Source organism: Nycticebus coucang, chromosome 6 (assembly GCF_027406575.1).
Source record: "Nycticebus coucang isolate mNycCou1 chromosome 6, mNycCou1.pri, whole genome shotgun sequence".
Lineage (NCBI taxonomy): Eukaryota > Metazoa > Chordata > Mammalia > Primates > Lorisidae > Nycticebus > Nycticebus coucang.
Window position 1 is genome coordinate 82,381,327 of NC_069785.1, and position 18,531 is coordinate 82,399,857.

At 53.5% G+C, this 18,531-nt stretch overlaps 1 protein-coding gene across 1 annotated transcript in view; it reads right to left on the minus strand.

Annotated features, from left to right (window-relative positions):
* The window catches only part of LOC128588735 (A disintegrin and metalloproteinase with thrombospondin motifs 7-like), an 82,377-nt gene that overhangs the window by 7,543 nt on the left and 56,303 nt on the right, over positions 1-18,531 (minus strand). The window contains 9 exon segments of the mRNA XM_053595567.1: positions 1,542-1,683; positions 1,962-2,206; positions 3,371-3,491; positions 4,877-5,010; positions 5,254-5,423; positions 6,712-6,857; positions 7,249-7,341; positions 8,233-8,377; positions 17,602-17,745. Coding sequence (XP_053451542.1) covers positions 1,542-1,683; positions 1,962-2,206; positions 3,371-3,491; positions 4,877-5,010; positions 5,254-5,423; positions 6,712-6,857; positions 7,249-7,341; positions 8,233-8,377; positions 17,602-17,745 — 1,340 coding nt within the window.

Below are 18,531 nucleotides of genomic sequence, written 5' to 3' on the forward strand. Positions count from 1 at the left end.
GCTCTATTGTCTACACCCCTCCCGATGCACTCAGAAAAAGTCTGGAGAAAAACCTCAACACCCAGCTGGCCATGCCTCTGCAGCCCTGAAGCCCTGCAGCCCCCCAGTTTTGTGACTGTTCCTGGCCTTCACAGCCTTTTCCAGGGCCCGCCCTAGGTCTTTGCAGACCCTTCACCTGGGATAATCACTTCCATATTGCCCATTGAAGCCCAGTGGCAGGACCACCACTAGCAGGATCTGTCTTCACTCTGCCCCCTGCTCAGGGAGCCCTCCCTGAGCTCCCAGCCCCACATCCACGTCCCTCCTTCCTCCTGCTCAGGGAGGGCTCCCTGAGCTCCCAGCCCCATATCCACGCCCCTCCTTCCTCACCAGCAGGAGGACTCTGACTTTGCCCTGGGCAGTAAGGGGGCCTACTGATGACATGCCCCACTGCAGCTCCTTTGCAACTACAGGGTCTGGGACACAGTCCGAGCGCGGGAGAGAAAGGCCTGAGTCCCTTTCCGGGGACCCCTTCTCTTCTTCTTGCTCCTGTCTGGAGCATCACAAGAGGCAGGGGGAGGACAGCCCAGCAGCAGGGAAGGATGATGAGCTGAGTGTGAGGGTTAGGTCCCTAAAGGCACCACCAGTCCCGCCAGTGTGGACTGAACACGCTGGCATGCACTTCCTGAGACAAACAGCCCTCATCTGCTCCAGCACTGGGCAGGTTTTAGAACTTACCTCTAAACACATTCCTAATTGGTCTACATTCAAAGCTATCAATTTGCTGAAAGAGAAGCCCTCTAACTTCTGGTGCATCAAAGGTAGTTGTTGGTTTTGACCTTTGTAAATTTAAAGACAGAGAGGAAGACCACAAAGAGGGGGAGAGAGCAGGAATGAGCGGAGACCCAAGGACAGAGCAGGAGACACAGGTACACAGCGACCTGTGTGTGTCAGGGGAAGAGATCAGGGGCAGTGGGAGACTGGGGTCATGAGGGAATATTGTCAGATGGGGGAAGACCAAGGGTCTGGGGAGACTGAGGGCACTATGGGGAGGGAGTAGGACCGTTGGTATACTTTTCTCAAATGGTCAAGGACTAAGTCAGTGTGGGAGGGTCACGGGGGTGAATCTGTAGTTGGGTGGGGACAGCCTTGCCACTGTTCTTCCTCTTGCTCCCTGCAAGCCTCCCCGGGGCAACGGGAGGTGCCTCAGGTTCTAGGCCTCCGGAGGGCAGGGACAGCCTCAACTATGGCTTGGGGGGATGGGTCAAGTGTCCGATGTGGAGCAGAAGTACAGGCATGAGACCAGTCACCAGTGAGTGGGGAGCGCAGAGGGGGAGGACACCAGCAGCTGAGCCCTCACCACATGCCCACACTGTACCTCTTCCTATCTACCCTCCCTGTGGACCTATGAGCTGGGACCATCGCTAGCCCCATTTTACAGATGGGGAACTGAGGCTCAGGGAAGCAAAGTTCCAAACCCATGATGGCCTGACAGATAAGCAGCGTCCCTGCCCGAAGACAAAGCCCTTGCTGGCAGCAGCTATGCCTGCCCCTCTTCTCACCTGTGCCACAAGTGACCGTGCACTTGGTCCAGGGCCCGTAGTACCAGGAGAACTCTGGCGGTGTGGCCTCGCCATGGCCATGGACTTCCCTGTGGACGGTGTACTCATAGTGCACCCCGGGGTTGCTCTCCTGGAACAACAGCTGGGGCGGAAGGCAGGGACCCCATGAGTGCTGGGCAGCCTCACCATCGGCCCTCCCAGTCCTGCCACCTAGGCTGAGCACCCTAAGGCACCTGATCCCAGACAACCCTGGCAACTGGGGCTACACACAGGGCTGCTTAGAGATGAGGAAGCCAGGTCAGAGGTTCCAGCAGTAGGGCTGCCCCAGGGCTCACCCCTCCAGGGTCACACCCTGCCCCAAGGGGCTGGGTCTAGGGACTGCACCTCTGCTCCCTCCACTTGGGCCTCAGGAGCAAGTACCTGGATCCAGACAGGTTCATTGGTGGGTCCCGGGGACGTGAGGTTCTCCCAGTTGCCCATGCGTGCGTATGTGAAGGTGGTCCCTGCCACCTGGTAGTCCCCATTCCACTGGATAGTCCAGCCACCATTGAGGAAGTACTTATCTGGGTCCTCACTCCGCAGCGCTAGGAAATTGGCAGCCTCAGCTACCTCCTCGATGCGGATCTCACGCGCGCCAGCTGGGATCAGCCCTATGTCCACATACCCTGTGGCCAAGGGTAATGCACAGGTTGTGGCAAGGCCAGAGGGTTGGGTGCCTCCCCCCTCCTTTGCCTCTCTCTCCACCTGCCACCTGCTGATGCCACTGATTCCACTATTTGAGCTCCCCTAAAACATAGATGCTCAAATCTATCTTAGGTCACCAAAAGCTCACAAAAGTCCCCAAATCCTGCCTCCATGGCCCATACCCCTCTCCTGGGGACCTAAACTAGTCTTATGGTCATAAGGCTGGTTCATCTCCAAACTCTGGGCCAGTAGAACCTTAATAAAGGTTCTGGGCCTCAGGACATACTCTGCATCCCTGCACTGCTGCTTTTGTCCCTTCGTGGAATGCCCCTTGGGCATCTGATACCACACTAAGCTCTTTATGTGTGTTAGCTTATGTGTAATAACCCACAGTACAGGTATCCTGTTAGCCCCATTTTACAGATGAGCAAACAGGCACAGAGACATCCTGCTGGGATATGACGCAGCCTCCACACTGCACTGTATCTCCAGGATGAAATCTACGTTTGTTGGCTTGGCAGTCAAGGTCTGCCTTGCAGCACCCAGACAGGGCACATGTTTTCTGATCTCCAGGCTTTGGCACAAGCTCTTTCCTAGGTTGGAATGCCCCTCCCGACCTCATCTGAGTCCTTTATGATTCAGCTCAACCTCCACCTCATATAGGAAGTCTTCCCTGACTCAGCGCTCTCACAGCCCTCTGGGCCTCCCTCCACTGCCTTTGTCACACTAATGGGCTATCATGCTGCCAGGCTGCAAAGTCTTCACCATTGTGTCCCCATCACCCAGCACACAGTCTGGGGCAATGTCTGCAAAACAGGCCCTGAGCCCAGGGAGTAGAGCTGGAGGGTTTCTGAAGAGTCACAAGAAGACAACAACCCCCTGGGGGCAAGGGGTCAGGGACACACAAGCCTGGCTGGCTCTGCCTGGGGCCCTTAAGACAGCAGGACACCCCATGAGAACAAGTCTCTGCACCTGGGCCAGGGAACCCCTGACTCCTATAAGAATCCAGACCATGCAAGGAGGCTTCCCTTTGCCATCTCTAGCCCTAGTGGGGACCACAGGGCCAGAGGTTGGGGCTTGGGAGAGGCAGGGAAGGGCCACCCAGTTAAGAGAACACCCCTCCCCTGCAGTGGTCCCCCTCATACCTAGGCCCTCAGCCTCCTCAAAGGTCCTGCTCACGGTGTGACAGGTAGAGCCGTTGCCATGTCACAAACCACAGCGGTCCTCCATGGCGCCCGAGTCAATCTCAAAGTCACAGCCCACATTCTGCAACACACAGGGAGGGAGGCCCTTGTGCTGGACTGCAGCCCTCTGCCCCACCCTCAGGGGCCTGCCAGGGGCAAGGGGAACCTCTACCTTCTCTTAACTGGGTGGAGCAAGCATCGGGAACCCTCACCCTGGCCTGGGCCCTGCCATGCCACAGCTGTGCCCTCTGACCCTCAGTTTCCTCAGATGTGACACAAGATCAATCCGTCCTTTAAAAGCGTGTCATGACACTTGTACTAGACTATTTATTGAAGCTCAATTTACAATTGCCAAAATGTGGAAACAGCCTAAATGCCCACCAACCCAGGAATGGATTAACAAGCTGTGGTATATGTATACCATGGAATACTATTCAGCCATTAAAAAAAATGGAGACTTTACATCCTTCATATTAACCTGCATGGAAGTGGAAAACATTATTCTTAGTAAAGCATCACAAGAATGGAGAAGCATGAATCTTATGTACTCAATTTTGATATGAGGACAATTAATGACAATTAAGGTTATGGTGGGGGAGGAAAAGCAGAGAGAGGGAAGGAGGGAGGGGGGCAGGGCCTTGGTGTGTGCCACACCTTCTGGGGGCAAGACATGATTGCAAGAGGGACTTTGCCTAACAAATGCAATCAGTGTAACCTGGCTTATTGTACCCTTGATGAATCCCCAACAATAAAAAAAAAAAGCGTGTCATGAGCAACATGAGACAAGAAATGGGGAAATTTTTACAGGAGGCTGTGGGTGGGTGGGGAGTGGGCACACCATTGGCTCCTGAGCAGAAACAGGATTCAATGTCCAAAGCACTGGATGTGAGACTCAGGAGCTGGTGCTCCTCTGAGCAGAGGCCTCACACCCCTGTGGCTTAGAGAGCAAGAAAGGGGCAGGTAGGTGGCTGGGGATGTGAGCAAGGAGCAGTGGCCACCACTGTCACTAAAAATAAGAATAGGAATTGTTACCAAATGCTGAGCACTTCTCTGTGGCTCAGGGCCCTGCCTGTCACCTGGACCACCTCACTTCACCCCTTTCTGTCCCCCAAAAAACTGCTGCCCAGGGTCAGCCAGCCCAGCAAAAGGTTGAGTCTCTGCCTATTTCCTGGTGTCCTGGTGGGGCTGTGCCAGCACAGGCTTACAGGGAAAAGCTGGAGGCAATTGCGGGGGTGAGGTGGGAAGGCAACGTTGCAGAGGCAGAAGCGGGGGGCAAGGGTGTGAGGCCCGACTGGGCGGGTCTCCAATGCCAGCTTTGCCTTAGATGTCGCGGTGAGGATAGGGTTGGCTGGAAAGCCCAGTGGTACAGCCTGGGGAGGGTAGCCAGAGGGGGACCAGAAGGGACCAGAGGAGAACAAGCAGACCTGGGGCAGTGGTGCTGGGAGCCCTCTTCCCACCCAGGCGCACCTTGCAGATGCCATTGATGCAGAGGTCCCGACTGGCCTGGCCCTGGTAGCAGGGTGTGCCATCAACCACGGCATCCCTCAGCTTCTCAGCAAAGTACTCGTTCAAGGGCCAGCAGTGTAGCTCGCAGGGGTTCACTGTGGGCCAAGTGAGGAGCCATGAGGGACATCCAGGGCAGGAGTTGTGGAGCCACCTGAAGACCTTCCATGACGCACCTCAGCCAGAGTCTCCCGAGCCGGGCTGCAGTCTGGCTGGGCTAGTGGCTCTCTACAAGGCTAAAGACCCGGCAAACAGTGGGAATAGCCCAGGGCCAGGCAACTGGGCCTCCCGCCTACACCAGCCCTCTGAACCTCAGTTTCCCTGTGGGCAGCAGGACTCACCGTCACTGACCACAGGCACCCATGTGTGCAGCTGGCCCTTGAAGAGCATGGCGTCAAACTGGCTGCACTGGATGTGGTGGAAGGATGGGCGGCCAGGGGGGCAGGCTTGCAGGTTGCAGAGGCGGAAGCGTTTCCGCTCACCCACACAGTATTTGCCCTTGTACTTGGGCCTGTACTTGGGGGGAACCAGGTGGGGGCCCAGTGAGTGCATAGTGGGTGCCTCCCACGTGGCCAGACCAGGAGTGAGCAGCTCCCTTCTGCATCCCTCACACCCAGAGGCCTCTGCTGCCTGTCCCTGCTCAGTCCTTGCTCATGCTGCCCACCCTCTGCCCCCCACCTGCTGTGTGACCATGGGCAAGCATTCAGCCACCCTCTGGGCCTGTTTCCTCATCTATAAAACGCAGCTGGGACTGCCTGGGCAGAGGGCTGCTGAGACCTGAGACAAGCAGTGGACATGACCGGCACCGGCTGAGGGGGCTTCTCTGTGTCTCCAGCCAGAAGATCCAGTGTCCCGAAGACCCCTGGAGTCCTCACACTCACTGCTGGTGGCAGCACTCCAGCTGGGTCAAAAGGAGTCCCCCAGCCAGCCAAGAGGTCTGCCACAGCATGGTACCTGAGCTCTCTGTCCCCCTAGGCCAGGCAGCTGGCCCAACCCAGGTCCACACCTGGAGGCCAGCAGGCAGGGACGGGAAAACCACTGTCTTTGCCAAGCACCAGGCCCCAGGTGGGCTGGTTCTGAACCATGAGCCTGCCCAAAGCAGCCTAGTGAAGAGGAGCTCAGCCAAAGGGGCTGGCAGCCCTCTGACACATGACACTGCTGGCCACTCACTGCATCTTCATAGCAAACCTTTCAGATGGGGAAACTGAGGCCCAGAGAAATGAAGTCACTTACCTCAGGCCACACAGCCACCTATCAGTGCTATCCAATCTCATCCTGGACCCATGGTGGCAACTCTGATGCCACTAAGCAGCCCCAGCTGTGTGTTGCCTGTGGCCTAGGTGCAGGGCTAGACACCTTTGCTTTGTCAACTGCATTTATACCTGACAATGACTTCATCTGCTCCATTAAACAGACAGGGAAACTGAGGCCCAGAGAAGGGATGCAGAAGGCCCTTGCCCAAGGGGTGAAGAAAGGATTTGAGCCCTGATCCATCCAGGGGCTATGCTCCTAACCACTGCCCTCTCCTGTCCCTCCAGCTGCTGCTTTGTTGAGTGACCTCTGGATGAGTCCCCCCTTTCTCTAGACTTCAGTGGTCGCAGACCTGCAAGGGAGACCCTGTCAGCCTCCGAAACACTCCCTGGAAGTGACCAAATGTGGCCTAGACACTCCAGGCTTGGCCATTATAGGGACACTCCTAAGAGCTGCTGGCTGGGACATAGCAAGCTCCACACAACTGGCTGACTCTTGCTTGAGTCCCTCGATCCCACACCCTGGGTGCCCCAGGGCCCAGCACTCACGCAGGCTCTGTGCACTGCCGCTCAGCGCTCTGCACACCCACGCCACAGCTCCGCGAGCAGACGGACCAGGCACTCCAGCCAGACCAGCCACCGTCCACAGCCTCGGGCCGGGAGCCCACAGGTACACATTCCCCATTGAGACACCACTACCGGGACAGATAGAGGTAGAGCACCCTCACTCCCAAGCCTGTCAGTCACCTGGATCACCAGTGACCCTAGTGAGAACGAAGTGTGAGGGAAGGCCCCAAAAGGCACAGAGGAGAAGGATCAAAGGCGTGAGAGAGGCCTCCTCACAATCACCCGTGCCCCAGGCCACACGGTGGAGCTGAGCAAGGAATAAAATAAGGTCCACATCCTGACTCTGAGCTGAAGACTTCTCAGAGTCATGGAATCAAGCCCTGCCCGCAATGCCTCTTTTGCAGATGGGGAGCTGGGCCATAAAGAGCTGGGGTCTGCTGAGAGCACAAGCAAGATCGCAGGGTAAGGTTGACCTGAGGTACAGACATCCCCGCAGCTGGGGTTGGGGACATCCCCTACCTTGCTCTCCCCGCACCTGGTGCCATCCACGGCTGCATCCAGCTTGGAGTGACAGGTGGTCCCCACTGAGCACCAGAGTGTGTGGCAGACATTCTGTGAGGAGGAGGGTACACTCTCACCCCCTCCCCAGTACCATCACCCGCCCTGTCCTCTCCCTGTCCCCAAGAGAGTCCTCTGAGCACCCCTGCACATGGTAGGGGTCTGCTGTGGACATGAGCACCCCCAAAAGCCTCCACTTACTTTCCTTTTTTTTGAGACAGAGTCTCACTATATCGCCCTCAGTAGAGTGCTGTGCCGTCACAGCTCACAGCAACCTCAAACTCTTGGACTTAAGGTGATTCTCTTGCCTCAGCCCCCCAAGTAGCTGGGACTACAGGCACCCACCACAATGCCTGGCTATTTTTTTGTTGCAGTTATTATCATTGCTTAGCTGGCCTGGGTTGGATTTGAACCCACCAGCCTCGGTGTATGTGGCTGGCATCCTAACCACTGAGCTCCGGGCGCCACCATCCCCCACTCATTTTCTGTCTACTCCCACCTCCCACCCACTTCCTTTCTAGACCATGTGGGTTGTGGGGTCCCTGGGCTGGGACTGAAGCAAACCCGAAGAGCAGGTTTGCAGCTCAGAGTAGCACTGCCCACTCCTCTAGAGAGACCCCATTAGAAGACCCCTTCAGGCGGTCTCAGGACCCACAGCACAGCTTGTCCTTCCCTCTGCAGGCCAGCACCAGCAGGGTTAAGGGACTTCCCCCAAGTCCCACAGTTGGCAAAGGATTGATCCAGAATTCAGATCTGGATCTGTGGCCACTCATCCTGGGCCTCTCCTGCAGGCCACTTTGTGTCTTGAGTTGTCATACAGGGGGACTAAGCTCAAGCCAGACAGGGCTCCTCCCAGGCTGGTATGTGTAGGCCAGTGAGGGCTATGATCGGAGGCTCCTGTCCTTTGGGTCCCCAACACCCCCCATGCCAGATGTGCTCACTCACGTCCGTGTCATCACAGAAGGCAGAGTAGGCCCCGTACTGAAGGCGGCACTGGTGGCTCACATCATAGAGGACACCAGGTGGTACTGCAGGGAAGTCAATGACGTCCTTGGCAGGAGGGTCGTCCAGGCACAGGCCCCACCCACGGCTAGAGAGGTCAGATGGGAGAACATGGTGAGGGGACAGTCTGTGAAAGCTACAAGAGGCCTCGGTGCCCAGGAGAGCAGGTGAGGTGAAAATGGCAGAGCCCTGAACTTGTTGGGGACTTCCAGGCATTCTTGCCCCCTCTATGCTGCCCCCAAGCCCAGTGCCAGGCTGGACACAGGATATTTACGTACCCTTCTCTAGCCCCACTGATGAAGCCTCTCTCCTTGAAATACAGCCAAAGGGCTCTTCTCTCAGATGGCCTCCTAGACCATCAGGCCCTCACATGGCCTCGCTCTGAGTCCCTGCAGCTCCTGGCCCCAGCCTAGACCTTAGAGCCAGGCCAGACAAGGGTCTGGAGACCATCACGTCACAGCTGATTTGACAGAGAGCTTCTGACAGCTCCACCCGGGCAGAGGCCTAGGGCCATCCTGCCCTGGGAGAAAGCCCACGGGCCATTGTGCCGACCCCTACCCTACCGTGGGGCTGGCCCCTGCCTGCCACCCCCTGCCTACCCCTGCCTTCCTCTAGCCAATGATCCCTGGCAGCAACAGGGGCAGGGCAGACCTGAGCAGGCACAGTTTGCATCCATCACAAACTCCAGCTGGTAGGGTGGTGTGAGACAACGCTGCTCAGACAACGGCACAGAGCAGGGAGTGTGGAGGTGAAGGGCCTGGCCTATGTCTGCTTCTGCCACGGCCCCGCCCTGTGCACTCAGGAACAACTACTGCCTCTGGGACCAGGGACCATCCTGCTATCCTTGCTGGGTCCCGGGCAGGCCCCACTATGGCGACACTTAGGAGCACGAGTGCCCTGGCACACTGACCAGCCCACCCAGGACTCCCTGCTGTCCTGAAGAAATTGGAGGGTCTGGGAACCTTCTGGAGGCAGCACTGACTATGGAGAATTGAGCCAGGAGGACAGTCAGGATTTGGGGGAGACCCAGGCAGCAAGGACGTGGACAGAAGCAACAGAGGGAGGCAGGACTTTTGGAACTTGAGGCCCATGGTTGGGCAGGGGTGGGCAGCACAAACCCTCTGGTTCTCTAGGTTGGGAGGCCTGAGGACAGCTAGTGCCAGGTCAGCAAGCCAGGATGCGCATACACTCATGGTTGGGGCAGGCAGGGCTAGAGGAGGCACAGATAAGGAGGGTAGGGGGACAGATCCTGGGGTCTAGCAGGGAGAGGAGATACCACAGGGTGCAGAGAGGCTTGGGAGAAGGTGACGGGGTCAAGAAGCAAGGCCAGTGCTGCTAGCAGCAGGTGTGGGGCCAGGCTGGGAGGAGGCCAGGCCCTGGAATCCTAGATTCCAGGTTTTAGCCTGGAAGCTGGGAGGCGAGGGGAGGGCTGGGAGTTTTGTATGGTCTCTAAAGTCCCCTAGCCAGTGACAGGCCCCTGGCTCCCAGAGATACAGGGAACAAAGCCAGGTGACTAGACTCTGAGTCTAGGGGATCCTCCTGGAATTAGCCGGACCACCTGTGCTGGCTGGAAATGGATCCCTCTAACATGGGAGTAGGCAAATGACATGGGATGTGGCCCTTGTGTCTCAGGTGAGCACAAGCTAGGCTTGGTGTGTACCCTCCCATTTGCGCCTCACGAAGTCCTGGGCAGAAGACTCTAATTTGTATTTTTTCTACACACACAGGGCCCAGAGCAGAGTCACTTGGCCCAGGTCACATGAAAGGAAAACGATGGCCAGGATCTGAAGCCAGCACCACATCGTGTCCATCTCTGGGCTGCCCCCAGCACAGGGCTCCTCCCCTCTAGCCACAAGCCCACCTCAAATACTTCACCCCAAATATAAGTTCAGATGTGTGCCAGCTGAGGCCTGGAGCTAAGAAGGGAATATCCAGGGTGTTCCCAAAGCTTGAGGCTCCCAGGGCCTGGACCCAGGAGCCAGCCCCACCCCCCAGCTGGGGGTGGTGGGGTCAGCACAGCCCTGGGTTTCCTCCTCCCCTCTAGTGAACTGTGACTCAAGGATGTGGCCCGAGGCTCACCCTCTGTGACCCAGATCCAGCCAGTGGGCTCCCTGACACACGATGAGATGTCTGATGTGCCCCAGCCCACAACCACCCTTTGCTTAGGGCTGGACCCAGTGCGTAAGGGCCTGTTCCTAGGCAGCTGGAGTGACAACCTATCAGGCCCACGCTGCATGTGTGAGAAGGGAGGGGGCATGAGGCAAAGACTCTAACAGGCCCCACAGGACCCATGGCCAGAATCAGGGCCATACTCAGGACCAGGTACTGCTTGGGACACTGGAAACCCAAATTTCACTCTCTGCTCAGCTGTGGATGCCTGCAGCCCTGGGCCACCCCTCGCCCTCTCTGGGCATTCAACTACTCATCTGAAGAGTATAAGAGGCTGATTCCAAAATAAAGATATAAATAGCACTGTCTCCTTGGGAAAAATCACACAGGCAGCCAGCAGCCGGCCCTTCCTTCCTGTGGCTGGCCCACTGCCAGGTTTCTCATGCTGCCGACACACACCAGGGTCCCCAAGCCTGTCAGCCTTTCCCCTCTGCCCCTCCTCACGCTAATTATAGTGGGGCTGGGCAGTCCCACAGAGATCACAGAGTCGCCCACCTCCTACAGGAAAGACCTGAGTGCCTTCCTCTCTCACCACTCCTGGTTCTGAGTGTGGAGTTGTAGGTGGTGAGGCCACAGGGCCCCACACACGATTGGGCCTGCCTCTTTCCCTCAGACACCCTGCTGCCAGGGCCTCTCCTCCACAACCCCCATCCTAGCTGAGGCTCAGGAAATGCTGTGACCTCTTCCCTTAAAGCAGTTCTCAGCCCAGAAAGGTTCTTGGAGTTTTTCAGGCTAACCTAGGACTGGCTCTGGAAGCTTCCCTCCAGGCCTCTACTGCCTGCTGAAGATGCTTTACTCTACCCACATTCCTGGTCCTGGCAGGCCCTGCCTCCACCGCAGCACCCTTCTTCCACAGGCGTTCCCACAGGCCTGTGGAGGGCAGCTCTAGGGCTCCTTCTCCAAGAGGCGTTCCCCTGATCCCACATCCCACCCACAAGAGCTATCTGCCATAGTTAGTTATCTGCTAGTTATCCCGAACTGTCATCTGTCTTTCCCCCCCAGCTGGTGAGGGCCTTGAGGCACCACATCTGTCACCCTTGCCACTGTACCTACACAGGGCCTGCCGTGCATGGGTGTCTGTGGACACAGCAAGACCAAGAGTTTGCATTCAGCCTTGTCTGGGTCTATGCAGCCCGATAAACGTCTATTTGCAGGAAGCCGGGGGGTGTACGGTCCAGTGGGGTAGGGTCTATGGCTGCCTCTGAGATTCCCCTGAGCCCCAGAACCACCGCCCAACCCCCACATTTGGCACTTTGTATAAATCCCACTCATTCTGTCCCCCAGCCCGCTGAGATGGGGCCTGTCCTTTTTCTTGTCCCACCCTCTGCTATGAGAGAGACTGGTACCACTCTGCCCACTTGGGCACCCCTTGCCTTCCACCTTCTTCTGGGCCCAGGGAACATGCTGCTCCTGGATTCCCAGGATGCAGAGGGGAAGACATAAAATGACCTGGGGCAGAGATTGTCCCTCCCAAGCACAGCTCCACCTGTGGGACACACATCTTTCTTCCTAGTGCCAAGGCTCTGGGAGGCCCCAGTGCCCTGGCTCTCACCCTGTCCCCCACCCTCACTCCGGGCCCTGTGCCAAGTCCCTCACACATTCCAGCAGCTGAATGAAGAGACTCATCTGTCTGTCTGTTCTGGAGCCAGGGTGCTGGGTGGCACCCTGAGAGGGGACAGCTGGGAACAACCCCTGGGGCTGTGAGGGGGTGGCTCCGATTCTGATTTTCCAAACTTTCTCTCATTCTCCACCCCTCTCTGGGGGAGGAAACACACTCTTCTCCCCATCTTTGGAGGACCACTTCCCTGGTTCAAGTCCAGCATATTAGTTCAATACATAATAGATACTATGTATCGAATACTTAGCACATGGTTGGCACTGTGCTAAACATTTCACAAGCTTGCTCATTTAACGCTTGTGTAGGGTACATGACACCCCTGTCTTTGGAGGCTTAAAGGATAAAGCAACTTGCTCGCCAACATGAGTGAGCCAGAGTCTAGCTCTTAACCATCAAACTAAACTTCTTTCTCTGCTCCCAAACCCACTCCCCACTCCAGTAATCCCCCTCCTACCAGGGGGCCAGCATCCTTGCTTGCTCTTCTGTCTCTAATGGACCTGGTCCATCCCTGCTTAAACCCCACAGTGAGTGAACTTTAAGAAAAATGTGGCACAATGAGCAGATTTATCTCTGCTCCCTTCCAAAACCCCACTACAGTGAACATGGAGGAATAAACTAGGCGCAAACCCACAAGGGCAAAGGGTAAGGGAGAAGTGATTATGGCAAGTGAGAGATTTCAACAAAGTTCTGGAGGCCAGAAAGCAGGAGGGGTGGGGGGGAGCAGTAGCAAACTTGGTGGAGTACCTGCAGGGAGAAGCCACCCAGAGCAAACCAGGAAAGATTCAGGAATTAGAGTCCTAGGAAACCCAGGGGCCTGGGGGCCAGTAGGACTAGAAACAGAAGGCTGGTTGAAAGTCTGTGAGAACCAGCCAGACTCAGGGTGCCCTCCATAACCCTGAGTGGCCAGGAAACTGCCACCTCCCTGCCCAGTGAAGGCCAAGGGTCACTCTCTGGAAAGCTGAACCAAAAGGATCTGGCCTAGGAACACCAGACACAGATGACAGCCCAAGGCAGAGGGATTTTACAGAGAAAAGTGAAACGTCAGGACACCTGCCTCTTCCCTATTTGGATGCCTAAACGCTGAGGCCACACCTACACTCTCCCAGGAAAAGACTAGAGGAGTTTCAAGCTATAACCCAGTTACAACCTAAGAATAGGGAGAAGGGGGAAAGGGAGGGGAGGGAGGGGGGAGGGAGGTGGAGGGAGGGGGATTGATGGGATTACACCTGCGGTGCATCTTACAAGGGTATATGTGAATCCTAGTAAATGTGGAATGTAAAGGTCTTAGCAAAATAACTAAGAAAATGCCACAAAAGCTATGTTAACTAGTGTGATGAAAATGTGTCAAACGGTCTATGAACCAAGTGTATGGTGCCCCATGATCATACTAATGTACACAGCTAGGATTTAATAAAAACAAAAAGACTAGAGGAGTTGCCCCCCACCCCCACCCCAGGAAAACTAACTCACTCAGAACAATGACCCCAGAGACATTTTAGGATCTCCTAAAAAACAGCCCTACGTGTCCTGCCCGAGTCCATAGGCCTCCCACCGGCATATCTATGTCTCCTTCTCACAGGAAAAATATGGCCAAGACGCTTTAAGAAAAACTTTAACATGAAAGAAATTTAATTCCAACTCATTTTATTATTTTGGGGGACAGAGCCTCACTCTATTACCCTGGGCAGAGTACCATGGCATCAGCCTTGCACATAGCAACCCCAAATTTTGGGGTCAAGTGATCCTCCTGCCTCAGCCTCCTGAGTAGTTGGGACTACCGGCAACTGCCACAAGGCCCTACTAGTTTTGATTTTTAATTTTAGTAGAGATGGGGTCTCACTCTTGCTCAGACTGGTCTGGAACTACTGAGCTCAAAGGATCCTCTTGCCTTGGCCTCCCAGAGTGCTAGGATTATAGGCATGAGCCACCATGCCTGGCCCTGAATGCTTTTGTAAAAAACAATCCATGGGGCAGTACCTGTGGCTCAGTGAGTAGGGCACCAGCCCCATATACTGAGGGTGGTGGGTTCGAACCTGGCACCAGCCAAACTGCAACAAAAAATAACCAGGTATTTTGGCGGGTGCCTGCAGTGCCAGCTACTCAGGAGGCTGAGGCAGGAAAATTGCCTAAGCCCAAGAGCTGGAGGGTGCTGTGAACTGTGATGCCACAGCACTCTACTGAGGGCAACAAAGTGAAACTCTGTCTCTTAAAATAATAATAATCCAAAGGAAACAAAAATATTTCAGAGAGAAGAAAAAAATAAAATCCATTTAAGTGATCACTTCAGAAAGATAAAATACTGTACCAATGAAAGAAGAACAGGATTTAAAAAAAGGAATATAGGTCTGCCATCTCAAATCTGAAAATGTAAGATCTGAAATGCTCCAAAACCAAAACGTCCTCAGTGCCAACATGATGCTCACAGGAAATGCTCACCAAAGCATTAGAGATTTTGGATTTTCAGATTTGGTATCCTGAACCTATAATGCAAACGCTCCAAAATCCAAAAAAATCCTAAACCTAAAACACCTTTGGTCGTAAGCATTTTCACATTATGGGTAAAGATACTCAACTTGAAATCAGTTAATAAGAAAGTTTAAAATTTTTAACGTAAGACATAAAAAAATTAATAGAAGGGTTGTAAGATGAAGATAAAGTGGATGTCTCCCAGAAAATAGAAAGATAAGAAAGAGTAAAATAAGAAAGTGAGAAAACAGATGAATATTAAGAGTTCCAGAAAAAAGGGCAGCGCCTGTAGCTCGAAGGAGTAGGGTGCTGGCCCCATATGCCGGAGGTGGCGGGTTCAAACCCAACCCTGGCCAAAAAAAAAAAAAAAAAGAGTTCCAGAAAAAGAAAACAGAAGATAGAAAATGATCAAATAAATAAAACAAGAACATTTCCAAGAACTGAAAGACATGAGTTTCTAGATTCAAAGGGCCCAATGAGCAGCCCCCCAAATTAAAATAGACCAAAGCACATAATTGTGAAATTTAAAATCAGAAGGAAGGAAGGAAGGGAGGGAGGGGGGTGAGGGAGGGAGGCAGGAAGGAAAGGAAAAGAGAGAACAAGTGAAAGAGTGAGAGAATCCTAAAAGTTTCTCCATAGTTAAAAGGTAATATTCAAAAGCTTGGGAATCAGAGTGGCATAGGACTGCTCCATAGCAATGACGGAAACCAGGAGACATTGGAAAAATACCTTTGACATCTGAGGGAAGTAAATTCTAACCTGGAATTTGATCTCAAATCAAACTATCAATCAGATATAAGAAAAGAATAAAGATACTTTCAGAGAGGCAAATTGCCCCTCTGCACGCTTTCTCACAAAGTTACTTCAGGACGTGCTCCACGCAAACAAATAAAAAATCAAAAAGGTACCCTCCCAAAAGTAGTTCCAGGGATCTGGCTGTGCACCTATAGACAGTGGTTAGAGTGCTGGCCATATACACTGAGGCTAGTGGTTTCAAACCCAGCCCGGGTCAGCTAAACAACAGTGACAACTACAACAAAAAATAGCCAGGCATAGTGCTGGGCACCTATAGTCCCAGCTGCTTGGGAGGCTGAGGCAAGACAATCGCTTAAGCCCAAGAGTTAGAGGTTGCTGTGAACTGTGACACCATGGCACTCTACTGAGGGTGACATAGAGAGATTCTGTCTCAAAAAAAAATAATTGCAGGTATCTAGGAAACAGGAAGCCCCTCCATGACAATCTTAGGGTAGGCCTAGAAAGCAACCAGTCCAACCTGGAGGACACAGTGAAGTTGGGGTTAAACCCCAGGAAAAAAAGGGAGTTGGATAGAGATTGCTTTCTAGAAAACTGGATTAAGAGACATTATAGAACTGTTAAAAGACATGGAAGACTTAGAAAGGCAAAGAAAATCAAGTAAATAAAAGACTTGTTCTTAAAATGAAATGTCAACGTTTGGTTCATGGATGAAGACTTACACAATGATAATAATGAAAACAATGACTATGGACCTAAAGTACTTAGGTTAACACTATACTGAGATGGGAGGGGACAAACATTTGTGCAGAAAATAATGTGGAGTGCTAAATGCCAACCTTCTAGGTGATATCTCAAGAATCAAAAAATAGCAAGGAACGCTTTCTGGAAAAGGAAAGTAAGTATTTAGAAAAAGCTAAAAGAGTTAAGCTTAAAAGCGAGTGCCTAGAGAAAAGCAATGGAGAGTAGGGAGGGGCAAGGCAGGTAGGTAATTTAATGCTCTGCCACTGGCACCTCGCTTAGTATCTTTGACTTTGTGCTTTGAAGGTAAAGTCTTTCCTCTGATGGGACAAAGGGGCATGTGTGTGAGCAGACACCTCCAGGTCCGTATCCACCATTCCTTGCCACCTCACTTGTATCTAGCATCCAATTTGCCCCAAAAGCACAGAATCTACAGTGTGCAGGGTTCAGGGAGAATCACAGCAAGAAGACAAGCATGTTGTTTCTAAGCCATAAAAGGGGGAGAGGGATGCTGAGAGGCCACACTTGCCATTTGAATCAGAAATGCAGAAAGAAGGTGATGACCAAGGAGTTCTGTCATCCTTTTTATCATGTTCTTCTCTATATTAGCCAATGACTACACTGCAAATGATGACTACAGGAGGAGAGGGAAAGAGAGGGTACCCTGTTATTCCCTTTCAGTCTTTCCTTCCTCATCAGTAAGCTGAAGGTAGACAGTGTTGGTACAGTGTGCATGTGTCAAGGAGTCAGATGAAGCCCATCCAGTTAATTGGCTTTCTTGTTTTGGGGGTTATTTTTTTTAGACAGTCTCACTCTCTTGCCAAGGCTGAGTGCAGTGGCATCATCACAGCTCACTGCAGGCTCCATCTCCTGGGCTCAGGTGATCGTCCCACCTTAGCCTCCCAAAGTGTTGGGATTACCAGCATGAGTCACCATGCCCAGCCAGCTGTATTACTTTTGTGTAGCATTTCCACTATGGTGGTATATATGAGCTATGGGAGATGAACGGTACAATTTCTGTGGTTCTATATATAAGTTAAACACTCTCATATTTGCACCTAAAACTGGAACTGCACAAATAGAAATGAGAGGGAAAATATAAGTTTCTTACATAGAACATTAAATAGCAAATAAAATACACCACAACAAATTAAGAGAACACAAAAGAAAGGTCAAAGCTTTAGAGTTCAGCCCTTGAGCAGCACTTTCTCCCTGCATTTCACTGGCCCACAGGCTGGGCTGCGCCTCCTCTGGCTTCATCTCCTGGGCATACCTCGCCTTTCCCTGAAAACTACTCTGTTTCTACATGCCTGCAGGTCTCTGCACAGGCTTCCTCTAGCAGAAGGAATTTATCTCCCTTCTGGACAATTGTGAACTTGATCAGACATCAAGATTTAGCTCAACTGTCCCTTCCAGGAGGACGACTGGGACCCCAGCCCCACATCTTTATCAGGTACCCCTCTAAGCTCCCCTCCCATACCCAACACTGCAGTGACACTGCATCTCCCTCTTGGACTGTGACCTTACATAAAGTGTGGGTGCCCCAGGCTGGGTGAGGGACTTACTCGAGGAACCTGGTGACGTACTCTCGGCTGCAGCGGGACCAGGTGAGGGAAGCAGCGTCGTACAGGAGCTGTGGAGACATGATGAAAGGCCGTTTCCCAACAGGCTCACAGTCATTGCCACTTCCGTCATGCTGAATGCCAAAACTGTGTGAGAGCACAGGCCCCAGGGGCAGGTGAGCCGGAGGGAGGCTATCAGCCTGCCCCTCCCCCAGAGACCTACGAGGTATACAGTATTAATTCCCAGGGCCAACTCTGCTACCCAATGGCTATGGTCTTGAGAAGGTCACATGCCCTCTCCGAGCCTCAGTTTCCTCAATGCGAAAAGAAGGTATGACAGCTAGTGTCCCGAGGGGGTCCACTTTCAGGTGTACCCGCCTGAGCCAAAAGTGAGGGCCAGGACCCAGAGCCGCCCTCTCTTGCCCAGGGGTTGGCCCGACATGACCCCTGCAACCTCACTGACTTAAGAGCAGTCCAACAGGACCGCCCCCGCCCCCACCTCCCCGACACCCAGCTCCTATCCCAAGCCTGTGTGCTGGAGTGAAGGGAGATAAGCTGCTGCATCACGGAAAAGGCCCAAGAGATCATCCCCAGGAAGGACAGGATGAGAACAGTGGTGCCAGGCACCATGCTGAACATGTTCAGAAACACAGTCTAACTCACTCTTCATGATTATCCCCAGAGAGGCCAAGGAACTAACCCGGAGAACACAGCCAGGATATGGCAGAACATGGCAAAGTGAATCCTTCTATTGCCATGAGCAACTTCAGGGACCCGCAGGAACGGCCATCACCCGGGGAACCCACACATCTGAATGGATTACCCCAACACCTCTGAGCAGCAGAGCTCTCTGAGAACCTGCCTTCATCAGCTTGCTGGACAACCTAAGATGCTGCCATATTCACCAGATAAACAGGGTGGGCACAGGTGGCT